This window comes from Haliaeetus leucocephalus, unplaced genomic scaffold (assembly GCF_000737465.1).
Source record: "Haliaeetus leucocephalus isolate CR32 unplaced genomic scaffold, Haliaeetus_leucocephalus-4.0 Scaffold897, whole genome shotgun sequence".
NCBI classification, from domain to species: Eukaryota; Metazoa; Chordata; class Aves; order Accipitriformes; family Accipitridae; genus Haliaeetus; species Haliaeetus leucocephalus.
This window is the reverse complement of record NW_010973333.1, coordinates 971777-988042: the sequence shown is the minus strand read 5'-3', so window position 1 is coordinate 988042 and position 16266 is coordinate 971777. Positions and strand designations below refer to the sequence as shown.

Genomic DNA, 16266 nt, shown 5'->3' with positions numbered 1-16266 from the left:
GAAAAATATTTTTTCTGTGAGAGCAATAAAATGCTGAAATAGGCTCCTTGGGAAGCCATGGAATTTCCTTGAGCAAGGGCAAGTCAGACATCTGTCAGGGATGCTGTGAGCATGCAAGCCTGTCTGAAGGTGGAGGTGGGCTGGTGTCTCTACCAGTGTTTCTCAAGTGGGGGTCGCAACCCATGTGGAGGATGTGAAAGACCCAAAGGGAGCAATGAAGTGTTAGAAAATGCTCAGTTTAAAAAAAAGATAAAAAACCCCTATGTTAATGGTAAGGAAAAGGTGATGCTTAGGAAAAGAAGAGCCTTATGCAGTTTAAAAATGTATAAAATTCTGCAGCTCAAAGGATTTTCCTTTCCTTTCTTAAATATTTGATCTTGAAATGCTACTCACAAATCCAGCCTTTGGGGGGTTATACAGAGACAGATCAGCCAAAAACCAGCTCTCACTTTCAAAAAGGTGGAGAAATAGCAGCCTAGACCATCTCTTCTTCCCTTCCAGCCCTACACTTCTAAGACTTTCACAGTGCAGTTAATACAGAGGGATCCCGATCAATGAAATCTTCTTGTGTCGGATTCTAAGCTTCCTCCCACAGACAGAGCCCTGTATTGAGGTAAGACACACTGGAGGGGTATTTAAGACAAATAAGGTCAGAATACAAGCAGTGCTTCCTCTCTGCCATGCAGTGTGGGCTGGGATTCTGCCTGAAGCTAAAGTACCAACCCAGAGGTTTAACAGTTGGAAACTTTAAGTTTTCCAACTCCTTTCTCCCACCAGATGTGTTAACCTGCCATACAGTGCTGGCAAGTTCCTGTCTGTAAATTGCTTTAGTAGTCAACTTACCTATAAAAGTCATGGACAGTGGTAAGGCAAGGAAAGCGAGGAGCCCAAATATAAAGCATGCTGTGAATGAGAAAAGAAAGACAGCGTTATTGGGGCTGGTTGAAGTTTAGAGACCAGCAATTCCATCCAATGCTTTACAGATGCTGTTTATCTATAAAGTTTTGTAGTGAAAAATGCAGTGCACTCAAAGGGGTGGGAATATGGTGTTTATGGTGCAGCATTTGAGGTGATGGGACCAGCAAGTGGTTTATCACTCTCCCAGAGCTCAAGCTTCCATTTTTCAACTCATATATTGTTAGTCCTTGTATCAGTGGAAGAGCAATGAGAGACACAAACTGCTTTTGTGGCTACTACTTCCAGCTGTCTTATTGCAAGGGCAAGGACTTAGCCACTGCTGCCTTAGCCTGCATCAGCTTCAGGGGCACTGCCAGGTGACTGTGCAGTAACAAGTAACTTTGCATCAGCTAATCCATGGCAACTGATGAGCCATATCTGTTTGCTAAGCAAATGGCAGCTTTAATGCCATTCCACTTAGTTTGCACTGATAGCTAAATAAACTGTCTTTATTGCAGGTGTGATTAGTTTCTGGCTGGTCTAACTCCCTGACCCAGCTCGGCTCGTGAACACAAAGGCAGCAGCCCCGCTACAAGGAGTGGGACTTGTCATTGGGCTCGATCAACTTAAGCTACATGGAAGGATGCTCTTGGGGGTGCACACAGACTATTCCTGCAGACGAGTGGATCCGAGGTGCTTAGTTACTCCCCAGGGAGCTGCTGGTGTATCTGAGCCCTGATATTTTCCTAGCACAGCCTGATGCTGCGGAGGATGAATGCTTACCTTTGCAGAAAGTGAGAAACAATAGTCAAGAACAGTGTGAGCAGCCTGTCTTAGAAGAGCTGTCACCTCTGTGCCTAATCATGAACACTTGGCAATATTAAAGTGAAACGCTGCCCTGCAAAATGAGAGTAAAACATAATGAGGACATTCTGTGGTGAGCATCCCTGTAGAGCCCTGCAAATGGCTCAATCTGCAAGTAGGTGCCTAAGGAGGCAAAAGGGCGGTAAGCGGAGGTGGGCAGAGATTGCAGAGGGGCTGAGAAGGGCATGGATAAGAAAAGGAGTAGGATGTCTCCTTGGAGGCTTACGAAAAAAAGCAGGCATTCAGGGTTGGTTTGGGACCAGCCTTTCCCCAGGCAAACTGTGTCATGCGGTTCCCCGTGCCAGAGAACTGCAACCTCTGCAAGGCGAATGGCATCCTCCTCGCCGCGCAGGAGCGGGGACACTGCCAGCACCCCGCGTACCGTGCCACTCCGGGAAACTCTGCAGCACTGCCCAAACGTCACCCTCAGGGTGCCCTAGAGAAAATGGGAAACATCGTTGCCTCCATTTTACGGAAGGAGAAACTGAGACAGAGGACATAGGAGCGGCATCAAAATTCAGAGCAGATCCACCAGGCTTTCTGACTCACAGACACTTTTCATGGGAACTCACCATCCCCCACGCACTGCTCGTGTTTTCTCCGCAGAGAACGAGGATCTTACACTTCAGCGCTTGAGAGACATCCTTCTTTCTCAGAAGTAGCATGTTTGTTATCTCTATGAATTGGTAGAGACTGAAGATATTTTGAGCTGAAGAAAGCACTTCTGTTCCTTTGTGCCACCCCTCCTCCTCTCCCGGTCTGCCGGTCTCTCACACACACACATTTTTGCTCAGGATCTCCTATCTCTTGAATGCTGCACAGTACAGAAATTCTTCCTCTGCTTGAATAGTGTCCTACACTTGACTAAGCTCTTTCAAATGCTGACAGCCTCTCATTAGAACAACTCAGCCTAGAGCCTCCCTTTTCACCACATGTCACGTCTCATGCTAAGTCCTCTTGCTGTTACATTATCTAGACTATTATTTTCACATTTGGGTGTTATGTTATTGTAGCTGAGTTAGGCTTCCAACACACCCACGAACATCACCTGCAAATAGTACCCACAGCCTGGGCAACTCATTTATCTGGTATCCAAATGAGTGCAGTTCGGGTCTGCAGGAGTTGCAGCGACTGCCCGGCGTTGCCAGAAGTCCCGTCATCGCCGCTCAGCTCCCAGAGCAGCATCACCCCTCATAGCCAACTCCTGTTTCTGCCCTCGCTGCGTGGGCAAGTACTCAGGAGCCTGGCAGGAGAAGGCATCATGTCGTTCCTTAATCCTGCAGCACACGGTCTGTCTGACCCCCGGGGAGGGTCGCTGCGGTAAGCTCTGTAAAAGGCTCCGGGGGGGCCCCGTGTATACGTGGGGCTGTGCATCTGGCACACAGGTGTCCGTGTTTGCTTGTGTCTAGCATCTACCCAATAGCTTGATTTTGGAGGGGAGAAATGGGAGGTAGGGACCACTCGGAGCTCAAGAGAAAAAGATAATGGTTCATTAATTCCCCTCCCAAAGCAGTCGCTGGGAATGTATTTACTCATTATCTCCCCATTCAGCTACAGCCTCTTAGGTCTTGAATTGGAGGGGCAGATGCATAGTCTGGGAAGGCTTCCAGATCCATGTTTAACAAAGTGAGACTCTCAACAATTGACTACACAACTGGCAGGGCTCTGCAGCCGCTCTCAATGCCGCTAGCAGCACTAAAGACTGTTTTCCCCAAAACGTGTGGGGTTTTCACAGAAATGCCGCTCAGTCGGGACACATGCACTCTCTGCCTGGATTTGTCTGGGTTGTGCTGCCCCGTTCTGGTCCAAAGACAAATTACTCAAGAAAATGGTATTTGCCGCAGGGTAGCACAGCTCTGCAGAGAGGACGCTGCGATCTGTGCAGTTTCACATGTGGGGCTTGTGATATTTTTAAGCCGGTGATATCACCTCACAGGCTGGTCAGAGAAGCCCCTGGACCCATTTCTAGCAAAAGTAGCAAAAAAGGGCTGTTAGTCTCCAAAACCACGAGAGGGTGAGGGAAGTGTTTCCAGGCATGGCTCAGAAGGACATCTCCTCCGTGAAGCTGGTGTCAGGGCAGCGGGCAGGAGAGCCCCATGCTCTGTACTGCCAGGGCGGCATGTGGTGGGGCACTGGTAAAGTCCTGCTTTGGGAGGCATTAGTGAGCGAGTCCTGACATGCCGGGAAATGGGTGAAGAGAAGAGCTCGTGTCTGGGATCACAACAGAGGAAGAGAGCAAGAGGCTGTATATCTGGCATATTCCTTGATATCTGTGGGCACAAAAGTCAGATCAGCGGGTGCAGATTTTGTGTGTCCAGCCCAGCAGGATGGCCCGTTGATATAAATCTGTTATTTAGCTGAGTTACTCCTGCCAGGGTCTCCCCACGGAAGTAAGCAAACTCGAAATCACCGTTAACATTATGGCTGTACGTCATGGTCTCTCTTCTGACGCCTGAGCCATTACATCCTCCATAGCCATGCCCCTGCACTGCAGCTCTCCTCCCCTCCCTCTGCTGCTCCCTTATTCCCGTCCCCAGTTATCTGCCTGGCCTCAGGGCACACAGCAGCTGAGTTGTCCTCTGGCGTGTGGGACGGATCTGGAGGCAGTATTGGACATGACACCAATTCACCTGTGGGCTCGTCAGACTTGATTTTGCTGCCATGATTTTTCCAAGCACTTGGAAGTTTCAGATGAGCTCAGGCTGTCCCTGTTTACTTTGAAGATAGAAAAAAGTTTCTTTCTTTTCAGGTAAGACGAGTCCTCTCGGGATTTTCAGAAGTGATTTATGAGTATAAATTTCAACCTACCCACTCTTCTTAGGTAGTACGCTAATACAGCTGTAGTGCAACCTACTCAGTAGAGTGTGTGACAAGCTCTCTGATAATAAATACAGGAATAAATGAAGTGTTGTGTACATTAACATCACTCCCAAATGCTGTTTGTTCTACAGCCTGTCAGGCTCCTGATAAAAAAGGATTTTTTTTTTTTTCTCAAATGAGATGCTACCAGCTTCCAAACAAATTCAGCAGTTACCCCAGGATTTATCTGCGTGAGCAAGCTGAGGAGCAAAACTCCGGGTGTAAACTCACGGTACTCCCTTCGGATGCCCCGTGGGAACGCTGCTCTGAAGGGGGCTGACTCCCAGCAGTCTGGATGGGAGCAAATTCGGGTCAGCTGCCCTGGCCCGAGGACTGATCGTGCCCTGAGGCAGATGCAGGTGATAGCGCAGTAGTTTAGCAAGCAGTGTCACGGTGGGCTGTACAGCAGCACGGACGCTGGTGGTGTAACAGGCTGGAGTGCGGATGGGGAGTGGATATTTTCATCCATGTTTTATTTCTTCACAGTATCTGCAGGCATCCCCTGCAGTATTGATAGGGACTTGGAGAAAAGAAAGGATGCGGTGTGTGTGGATGCTGCAGTGGCAAAGCAAGTCTCAGTGGATCTCTGTGGGGAAGCAGCTCCCAAAAGGTCGTGCATTTTACAGACCAGGGATGAGTCTGCCCATGGGTTTGGTAGCTGTGGATACCGCATGTCTTTCTGGGCTTTTGAGTGACAGGAAAGTGTCACTACATCAGATGGGATATGCAGAAAAGGCTTGAATGAACTAACTTTGAAGGAAAAGAATTAAATCTATTCAGCTTGGCTAGCCAATGGCCAAGTGAGAGAAAATAACAGCAAGGTTTGAGCACTCAAAAAAGAACCTCTGAAGGATCCATAGAGCTACGAAGGTAGAGACTTGAGATAAACTTGAGCAGAAATGAAGATTGCTCTGTCCATGAGGCTAAGTGCCACAGCAAGGAGATGGAATAGCCTCTGGGGATGAATGGCAGGAATCCCACCCCTAGGGTGATTTAATCCCTGGACCAAACTAGATAGTCAGCAGCTGGAGGATTCGGTGTAAGGAGCAGCTGTTCCCACGGAGGTCTCCAGCCCCAGTGCAAAGCGTCCATAGGAGGCAGGGGAAATGTGATAAAACTGACGTGCAGACCAAATCCAAGCTCAGGGCCACCAGCTGTTTGCTGCACGCCATCACTGTTTGCTTAGACAAGGTTGTGTTACTGTGAAATAGTACCTTAGTACCCAGATAAGCTATGCCAGCATCACACCACCTAAAATTTAAGTTCCGGGTTCCAGCACTGGCAGCAGCAATGCTGCTGTCATCAGACATGGTGTGGAATAAGGAGGTGCCAGTAATCTGGGAACCTTCAGATTGGGGAGGATGTAGATACAGATGTACGTGCTTTCAGGGTTAGGCAATATTGCAGAGTGGCTTGTCTGAATTTTATGCCATGCCTCTAGCTACTGAACTACAATTATGCCATGGTCTAGGTTCTGGATTTGGCCCCTTGTGATTAATTTCCAGATGTACTTTTAAAACAAGATTTAGGCATTACATAAAGAGCCACCAGTTTGCTTTGCAATAGACCCAGAGTAGTGGATTAGCCTTCTTGGTTTTTTTTTTGTCAGTTAGTTAAAGACTGCCCTAATGTTCTGAACTTAAATTGCTGTACCAAGAATGAAAAGAATTTAAATGATGCTGCACAGGTAGGTTGACTTTTTGGAGTCATTTCAATATCAGGAGACCATAGGTACAAATGTGGGGCTGTGCTGAAATGATCTTTGAAAAATATACACAGGATGATGAGAAAAAGTGAAATTAAGTGTCACTGCACTTCAGGAGGGTTTGCATTTTAATGAACAGAAAATCAATTTTGGATGCACTAGCTGATCCATAGCAAAAGCTGAGTTGATTTTGAACTCAAATGTAATGAAAACCTAAAGATAATGAGTTTCCTGGAACGGTATTTCTGAGTTGACTTACACATGGGTAACTTTGTGGGTACCCCATAGGGTGCTCCTGGTGTAAGAGAGCATAGATGAGATCAGAACTACCCCCTTTCTTTCAAAAAAATTTCGGAAAGATCATTTATTTTCTCTGTCGTCATTAAAGTCCCAGAGGCAATTTAATACCAACAGGGAACAGTGACATTTTGCTTGTAACCGGTAGGAACAAAAATCAGAGAAAATACCACTTTTGCCTTTTTTTGTTGTGATACTCACCCACGGGCCCAAATCCCCCCTGTGGGGTGGAGGGAACCCACGCCAGCCCGGTCCTGCTCCCCGGAGCTCGTCGGGGTGTAATGAGGGCACCTCGTCGGGGTGTAATGAATGCGTGCTCCGCGCCCCGTTCATCACTCCCCAGCCCTCCTTTCCCCGGGGCGACGATGAGCCCAAACAAGGGGGCCAGAAAATGTCCTCTCTTCCCCGCCTGTGCCAGGTTCCTGTGGGTGGGCCTGGTCTGAACCCAGGGCAGGGCTGTCTGTCCCCCTGGCTTGGTTTTCTCTGAAGGGTTGCAAGGCAGCAAGCAGTTAAGGGGCTTAATCATTAATAAAAGTTCGTTCTGAACTTTGAGAGCTTTTCAAGTGAAGCCGAAAGCAGGAATATAAAAGACCCCAAGGTAACAGCCCTAGACTGGCAAATGCAGCAATTAGTGTGTGTGAAGTATCAATTACGGTGAGTGGTCAAGGGGTTTTCTTCTCATATTTGAGTGGAATTAGAAATTGCTACTGCCTAGAAGTGAAAGCAAAAGGCACTTGCAGCTCGGAGTGAAAAGGAGATGCGGTCAGCGGGAGGAAGCTGCTTGGATTTTAACCTCCTGCCAGCCATGCTGCTTCCCTGGTCTTTTACAAAAACCCACCCCTGAAGCCTATTTCCCCCGTACCTCTCCACACAGCTTGTACGGCCCCCAGCCCCGGTCAGCTTTCTGCCGCCTTGCTCCTCGGAGAGCAGCAGGTGTAACCTCCTTACACCCCTCCGCGTCCTCCACCCTGGCTGGGACGAACCGGTTGTTTGAAAGCCCGAGTGAGGCCAGGCTGTCCCGCGAAAGACCTCCGTTCGGATCACTGATGCTTCCTACCCACAACACGTGGCCGATTACGAGGGCTACCCGCACCCTCGTGCCAGGGGCCGGGCAAGCGGAGGGAAGAAGACCCTGCTCCAAATGTCTCTGGGTGAAAAGGGGGCTATTCCTGACCATGTTCTGTCCCTGGCCTCGTGTCCCCGCGTCAGCACGCAGGCTGGCAGCAGTTTTGCTTTGCAGGAATTGCTCCTGGGGGGGCTCAGTCCCAGGCTGGCCGAGCTGCTCTTTACCAGGTGGTTTTTCCCTGCAGGTATTTCTGCTGGACTACATGTAAGGTAAAACCTGAACCAGGAGACAAACACACTATATTGCTTAGGTTGTCTGCTGCAGCCCATATTTAGGTACTTAGCGGTGTTTGTATTTGTTTGAAATTTTACACTGGTCTGCTCTAATCCCAATACTGAGGCAGGCAGGTTCTGTCAGGGTAGAGTTACTATTGTGTGCTCCATCAGCGCCCAAAATTGCCTAGGAAAGGAAATACCTCAGAAAGGAGGGAAGAAAAGGAAACTTCAGTGGAAGAATCAGGTAGGACTTGGTATCGTCTTAATTCCCTTATGTACTTGGCTTAGCGACAGGGCTGCTTAAATACAGAAGGTGATTACCACCAGAACTGCCTTACCATTGCTGGCAATTTTAGATATGCACCGGTGGCAGGCTTTCTCCAGGCCGGCAGTCATTGTGAAGAAGCTTTTGGGGTGTCTGTAGAGATACAGAAATGAATATGGTTATGGAAAGTGAACTTACTAAATACCTTGACTCAGAGTCACTCACACACTTTGTCAGGCTTTCCCTGCCCTCAAAGAACTCAAAGCATCCAGAAATCCAGCCAGCAGCATGGCATACACAGAGTCAGGTAAGCTTTGGGCTTTGGGCTTGCCCGCTGGTGATGCTAGAGCTTTGGGGTCACAGGAAGGCTGGGGGAGAAGTATGAATGCTGTCTTCCTGAAAACTATGAAAGGTTCTATCTTGACTTTGATTGGAGCTGGGGCAGGATGAAGTGTATTTAACTGTTACGAGAAAACGCAGTGAAATGGGTAAGGTTCACTACACAAACCTCTGCAAAAATTATTTAGTGAGCGAAAATGAATTAAAGGGGAGGAGAGAGGATAAAAATAGTTGTAAGATCGAGGAAGATTCTGAAGAGGAAAGTAGAATAAAAACTGCAAACCACAGGGAGCCCAGAACAAGATGCCTTTGATAAAATAGTAGCTGGATTAGAAAGTAGCTCTTTGTAAAGAAGAATTTTTACAAGGTGGGGTGAGGGATGAGCAAACAGCTAGGCATCCAAGGCCTGGGTGTCAGACAGCACCAGACAGTTCAGTAGCATCCAGCATCAATGGAAGTGTGGAAAGCTCACAGACACACACACCGTCCAAGCCTCAGGCCAGGGTCACCACAGGTCTACCACCGACACAGCTGGGCGACAGCTGAAGGTGTGTGCGGAGAAGGCTGCGACAGGGCGAGCTGCCTTTCTGCACACCCCTCAAATTAACCTCTTTAAATTTCCTGATGACTGACGGGCAATATTTTAAGCTTAGCCTCATTCTGTTCTAAGCTGACATGAAACCCACCCCAGTGGGATTTCTCATCATGCAATGCTGAGCCCAGCCTGCCCCAGAGCCTACTAGGGACCACAGGGCCCCAGGCACATCTTGAAAATAAAGACAGACTTGTACCACCCAGCCGACATGTGGCCGTATCCCCTCCATAGCCTGTCCAAGCCCTACCAGATGTGGCTGAGCACATCTGGCTGTCTCCTGGGAGCCTGCTTTCTCCTGCAAGCCCAGAGACCCATCAGCTGCAGCAGCACAGGACCCTCTGCTGCCATTAGGAATGGGATGGGGTTTGCTCCTTGCACGTTGGCGTTGCAGTTTCTATTTCCTGGCAGTGATGGCAGGAATAGAGGCAGGATTGGCTTTACCTGTTGGTGAGCAGCCAAGCAAGTAGCAGGGACTGAGGCTTTTGCAGACATCTCTCCGTGTCAGTAACCCATGCTGAGACACTTGCATGTAGCAGCCATCCACCAACATACATATCTCTAGGTTTCTAGTGTGCATCATCACATCAGGTGTCTCATGAATTTTAGCTCTCCTTCTCCAGCCCTCATCTTCATACTATGCCACAAGCCTCATTTGATGGGTGGTACTGCTGTAATAAGCCTTGCAAATCCCAGTGGATATCTCCATCAGTACTGAACGATGGACTGGAATGGATTCCATAGGAGTGCCTGACCTCTGGGGAGTGCATGCTCCTTCTCCCGGCCACCAAACATTCTTCAGAAGAGCAAATACTCTGCAGCCTTTGGGCTGCAACTATTGACAAATATTTTAGGGAAGGAAATGAGCACTGTTGCATGCTCAGGGAAAACAGGAAGGAGGAAGGGAAACTGGCAGTTTCCACAACCAAATGACGCATTCATTTTAAACTTGAAAACTTTTGGTGCAGATTTGTTCCTAGAAAGTGCACAAACAGGCATTCGTTTTGAGTATGGTGTTGGCTGCTGACATATATGTTCTAAATTATGCAGAGATCAGTAATATTAGTCTTTATATAAATGTTCACAACTAGAATTACTTTTACAGCAGTAATTCTTACAGAAACCATGTTAACAAAACTAATGCCATGTTAAAAATTGGTTGAATACCAAATTCTCTTGAGCGGAATTGCGTGTGGCTGGAAAAGCTGTATTTCCATAAGCAGAGGGTAAAAACATATGTTTTGTCTAAATTTACTGTTATTTTACACTAACGGAAAAAAGACAAACTGAAGGAGGACTCAGTATCTGGGAGCATGTCACCATCTAGTGATGGAGCCCAGAAATGACTGTGAATCAGAGCTCTGTGTGTGCAGTTTTAACAGGTGAGATGAAGAAAGCAAATTCATGATGGCTGCATACAAAACGTGTTCACACAAGGACACAACACACATCACCACCAGGTGATGGTTTCAGTCCTTCCTCAGATATTGGCTTTGACTCCTACAGGACTGGCAAATCCCTCAGAGAAGTCATTATGTTTGCTGGCTAAATAGGTGTTGCCCCTTTCCCCCAGCCCTTTGGTGATTCTGCAGAAGCTGCTGTGGGTGTTAAAGATCAATAATTTCCTGTGTGCCAATACGTGAGGGTGCTAAAGTGCAATTCAGCAGCCAGGCAGCTGGGGAACAGTTTTGTTCCCCAGCTGAAACAGGGAAACGATCGCTGAAACTCGTAGGAAACGGCAAGCGGTGGCATGCAAAGGCAGGGCAGATGTCCTGCCGCACAGTGCCCGCTCCCGGTTTGCTGGTGAGTTGGGAAAGTCACAGGCGAAATGGAAAACTCAGCCACCACTAGAAAAAAAAGTTAAAGACGAAAGCCAACTTCTGGACCTCCTCCCATTAGTCCTCCCCTGGGGTCATTTCCCCAAGGTGAAGGGACCTGCTCTTGGGTTACAAGGGCCAGCGAGGTGGGGGATGAGTTTCTGAGCCCCTCGCAGGAGGCTGGGGCTTCTCCACGCAGCCACTTTTCGGGGTGGCGGGTTGCAACCCAGCCCCAGCAGAGCCCCAGCATCCCCGTGCCTCCCCCAGCCTGTCCGGCAGGTCCCCGTCCCGTGCCCCCTCGGCCAGCGGCCCCCGTGCCCCCTCGGCCAGCGGCCGGTGGCCAGGTTTGCCCCAGCGTGCTGGCTGCTGCCCGCCTGGCACTCGTGCCGTGTCCCGCACGGCTGACTTCTGCTGTAACTCAGTTCCCTGTCCCTGGCAAGCAGCAGTGATAAATCTCTGCAGCACAGACCCTCCATCCCAGTTCCTTTGCTGTATTTCAGCCAGTTTTAGCTTTGAACTATTTTTCTGGTTGTTATTCTCGCCCTAAATGTTTAAGTAACACGAGTCAAAAGAGGAGCACCGACTGGCTGGCGCATCCCTGACCCACGGCGAAGCCGAAAGGCAGCTTCACGCTGGTCCCACCACCCGTCGGCCCAAACAAGAGCCACCTCCACGCTTGTCCCACGGCGTTCAGACCGAGCTCTGCCCTCTCCCAGCTTCAGGTGCCCCACTCTGCACTGGGGAACACAACAGGCAGAGTCGCTGGGGCTTCCTAAGACCCTGGTTCCCACTCAGCGACTGCTGGGGGGTTCTGCTGGGACACGGTGGGTGCACGTGGGCCAGCAAGCCCCTCCGGAGCAAGGTGTCTTCTGTAAAGACTGCTAGAGGGAATGGTTTCTTTTTATCTTTCTAAAATAGTCAGAGCAAAGTCCTCTTCCAGAGCCGATTTCTTCCTAACGAACCACAAAGCCCCACACTGGCTTTTATCCCGGCACATCGCCCGCTTCCCAGCAAATCCCTCTTACCTGAGAGTGCGGTGGGTGCCGAATCCGTTCACCTGCGCCCGTGGGAGACCGGGCAGAGGAACCGCAAAATCCAGCCTTCAGCGACAGCCGGCTGGGAGAGTCGTCTCCGGTGGGACCCCGGAGCCGCGCTCAGCTCCCGGGGACCCTGCCCGTGAGCAGTGGGGTGCAGCGGGGGCTCGCTGGCTTCTATTCCTCCCAGCCGGCCGCTCGCCCACCTCTCGGCAGCAGCACCGTGGGAGCTGTGGGATGCGGGAGCGCTCGCCGGCGGAGCCCATCCTCACTAGTTTCCCCACTCCCACGGTTGGCTGGAACCACAGCCCACCCTGCGCCGTTTCAGGGTGTCAGCAGGGGGAAGCAAAGGACCCCACATATCTGTGACTGTACTGCAGCTAAAAAAAAAGAAGTTTCTTTTGCGAAGTCTTTTATTTTGGAAAAAAATAAATGAATATTCATTTATTCAGAAATCAGTAGTGAGTGGTAAGTACTTGGTTTGCTCTTCGTGCAATTTCCCCCCCTTCCTATCGACGCAGTTGATAGAGCTCCTTGCAAACTGCCACGTATATAACCTTAAGCGTTGGCTAGTTTATATGTCTTGTGTCATCCTGGCAGAGGTCTATTTGCTAGGTCGCCTTCCCATCAGCAGGTGACAGTTTGGTATCTCGGGTCTAATTATAGGTGTGGCATCATTTTCTGGAAAGCTCTTGTTTCTGTATTAGAGAAAGTGGGTTTGAGGGAGAGCACCTCTGCAGGAGGAGTGACAGCATTAATAAGGATTGACGTGTATTTTGAATCCTTTTGGAAGGGCCCCACAAAGAAAGAAAAGGTTACCTGCTGCGTTAGTCACCAGCAGGGAGCTGACAAAGCTCCGGCTCAGGAGGAACAATTCTGCCTTCAGCTGTCAGGTTTGCGCAGTTCACCACCAGTATCATTCATGGTGCTAAATGTCTTGCATTAAGAAAAGGGCATCCACGCTGGGGTCAGCCAAGGGGAGGAAGATTATGGGGTTTGATGGCTAACTTTGCACACTGCTGGGTTAGCAAAACATCTGTGCATGTGCACAAACACAAGCACATGCTGGTTTTTCTACTCTCCGTGCTCTTCCCTGCTGCATGGCCACATGCGCTGGAAAATGCACTGCACTCACCCCATGGTTATGTGACTGCCTGTTTTCCAGAGCCTAGCAGAGTGACAGGGGTGAAATACCAAGCTCTTTCCTGCTGCTTCATGCCCTGGATGCTCCTGTTCAGAGCACAGGTAACACCAGGCAGCAGAGAAGCTTGTACCACGCCTGCAGCGCTGCCTGCCCCACACCTGCTCGGTCCAAACTAAGGTTTTAAACATAGAAAATGTAGTGCAATTGAAGCCTTTGCTTTTCTGGTTTGGCCCTTTAGGTCACGTCTTTTGTACACAACGTGAGGCCCCAGAGAGGGCTGTGTGGCTCAGGGAGACCCGCTGCAGGGTGCGGCACTGTGGGAAGACCACCAAATGTTATTAGAACTTTTTGATAAAATGGTGAGAAATATCGTCACTGAAAGCAATGGATCCAAAAAGAGGCCCAGCCTCCCACACTGACAGCTTGGCACTTCCATGAGCCGTCAGCTCCACGTGAAGAGGTAGCAGCAACTCCTAGGGAAGGTGGTAGATGCAGAATGTGGGGCGGCAGCAAATGCAGAACAGGGTAAAATCCCAGATAGAGCTGATTCTGCAGCTATAAAGCAAGATAATTTCAGAGAGCAAAAGAGGAATTTTGCTAGTGTGTCTTCAGGTCCAAGGCTGGAAGCCTGGAAAGTTTTGCTTGAGGAAGTTTGGCAGCGAAGCAAAGGGTGAGACTAAGGATTTTATTCATTGCACTTAAGCAGGGGTTTATTTGAGCACTTAAACAGGGAGCCCGGCTCCTCTGTATAGTCAGCGAAGGGAGCAGGGACACACTTCTGGAAGACGCTGATGCTCTCCACCTGTGCTGGAAGAGACACAGCAGGAAGAGACTGAGACACGCCGGCCGAGTGGCCAAACCACACAGCTTGGCTTTACGTGGCCCGAGTTCTTTGCTACAACCTAATAAAGCTCCTTCTTCCAGCCGAGAAAGCCGCTCTTCCCACGGTTGTTCCCAGGCCGGTGCCTGGCATGGGACATCAACAAGGATTTCGGTTATCTCCGATGTCCCTGCCTTCTGTTGGGGTGCTTTCTCAGACCAGGAGGGACTTCTACATCCCCCCACAACACACATTTGGGATCCTTTCACCAGGTGCCTTTTTTTGGAAGCAGTTGCACCTTGCCATGGATTTTCCTGGCTACTTAATGATTAGCATGGAGAGGGAAAGGGCCCTGTAGCTGTCTTTCCTTTTCAGTTTGTGTTTATTTTCAGTTTATTTTCACCCTCCAAATAGGGTGAGTACTTTTGCCACAGGGCTTTCTCCCAGCTTGATGACTCAGAAGTCAAAATCAACATGAAAACAGTCCCCCATCTCCTATGTTATTTTGTTCTTTTCACATTGGAAGAGTCTGACTGTTTTCTTAAATGCTGCATGTAATCAGGAATGTTACATTTTCTTGTATAAATTATCATTGTGTATTGAAATATAAACAACCCATGGGAAAGAAATTCAGTGTACATTTCATTTCTTCCATTGTTCAAGGCAAAAAAAGTGTACTTATCTGCCAAGAAATACTCTGCATACTCAGGGGAAACCAATCACCAATACCGACTACCAGCAGTTTAATGATAGCCTGTAGGGATCCCAGAGATTATAATACTCAGTCATCATGAGAAGATTGTGGCAAAAAATAATGGGGACCAAGAGTCCCTGTGGCAAGTGCAGCTAGTATTGTCAGTGACACTTTGGGGTACCATTAAACTGCTTGATTCTGGTGATTCTAAAGGAAAATTGTAGGCAGCCTTAGGAAAATACTGGGACTAGAAGTGCTGTCAGTGCAGGGAGTCACTGCGCGCCCAGTCCAAAGTCCCCTGGGCTGGGAGAGCCAGGAGGTGACCGTCTCCATCTCCTGGGATGGGCTGGAAGCTGCAGAACTGGGTGCAGGGCAGATGCTGTGAAAGGCTTTAGCCTGCCGACACACACAAGATCAGCCCAGGCGCTTTCTTCTCACCCGCATCACCGAGGAGATGGTTTTGTGTGGCTGTCACAATAAATTACGGAGCAGCGTGAAGCCTGCCGCTGTGGATGTTTCAGTTCCTCGGCTTCTTCCTACAGGACTGTCTCGGGGAAGGGAGGTTTATGTGCCGGTCTCTGTGGCAGTTTACTTGGCCAATGCCCAAGAGGCAAGGTGGAAAATGAGAAAATATCAGACTGTCTGCTTCAGGCTTCTCCTTACTCACAACACTTTATCATAATGTAATCCAGGCCTAAGGAATAGAAAGACAAAGGACAAAATGTGCTGAATAACCTATGGGGAGAGTGACTTTAATAAAGTCCAGTAAGTGATAACTGCTCATGTTGCAGCTTTCCCTCAGCCGGGTTACTTAGAGGGTCTCTTTTTTCTACTTTAAATGTGCCACGTGCAAGCAGAGCAGGATGAGATTTGCCTTGTTTCTGTAGGAAAGGAGATCACGAGACACAAAGGTACCAGCTGTGGCTGAGGACGTCTGTGAGCCTCCAGCACCAGATGCTGGGGGATAATCCTGGGAAAGTAACAGGAGATGTTCCCTGGGTCCATAGCCGCTGTCCGAGGCAGGGTAATGAGCTAGACGTCCTCACTGCAGCTGCTATCTCTGAGTCTTCAATTACTCTATCAAATTCAATCGAAATCAGCAAATAGATTCACAAGTTATGAGAGGGAACAACCAGACGGCAAGACCCAAGGCAACAAAAGCCCACAAGTGTGTTTCCATAGGAAGCCAGCCTAAAACAAAACACCAGTGTTTGAAAAGTTACTAATGAAATTGCTTCCTTAGGAACGTTTGCTGGTTTCCTACAGAGGAAAAAAAGCTTTATGCCATTTTTATTGAATGGCATTCATCAGAGATTGTCTCCCACTGGTAATTCAGGAGGTGAACCTGTGCGTTGTTCTGTGTAAAGAAAATTTTCCTTGAAATAATAAATACGTTTGTTTGAAAACCCCAGTACTCTGTGCCCCTGCTTACCCACCAAAGTAACGAATTGCCCAAATTAATGTGAGCAAAATTTACCCATAAGCCCAGAATATTAACCAGGAAATTCCAGTGCTCTTGAAACTTGCCATAAGAGAAAAGTGGAATTACTAAAAGTATAAAAGCCAAAGCCCCCGTATTCTTTGTTTATGCCACCACA

General features: G+C 48.8%; 1 protein-coding gene across 1 annotated transcript in view; it reads right to left on the bottom strand.

Annotated features, from left to right (window-relative positions):
* Positions 1-12276, bottom strand: part of DHRS12 (dehydrogenase/reductase (SDR family) member 12) — a 61800-nt gene extending 49524 nt beyond the window's left edge. Inside the window, exons 1-4 of the mRNA XM_010583430.1 lie at positions 12217-12276; positions 11110-11519; positions 8302-8381; positions 7485-7675 (exon numbers count right to left, since the gene is read on the bottom strand). Of these exons, the coding sequence (XP_010581732.1) occupies positions 7485-7675; positions 8302-8381; positions 11110-11519; positions 12217-12276 (741 nt within the window). The remainder of the gene's footprint in view (positions 1-7484; positions 7676-8301; positions 8382-11109; positions 11520-12216) is intronic.
* Between the last annotated feature and the right edge of the window lie 3990 nt (positions 12277-16266).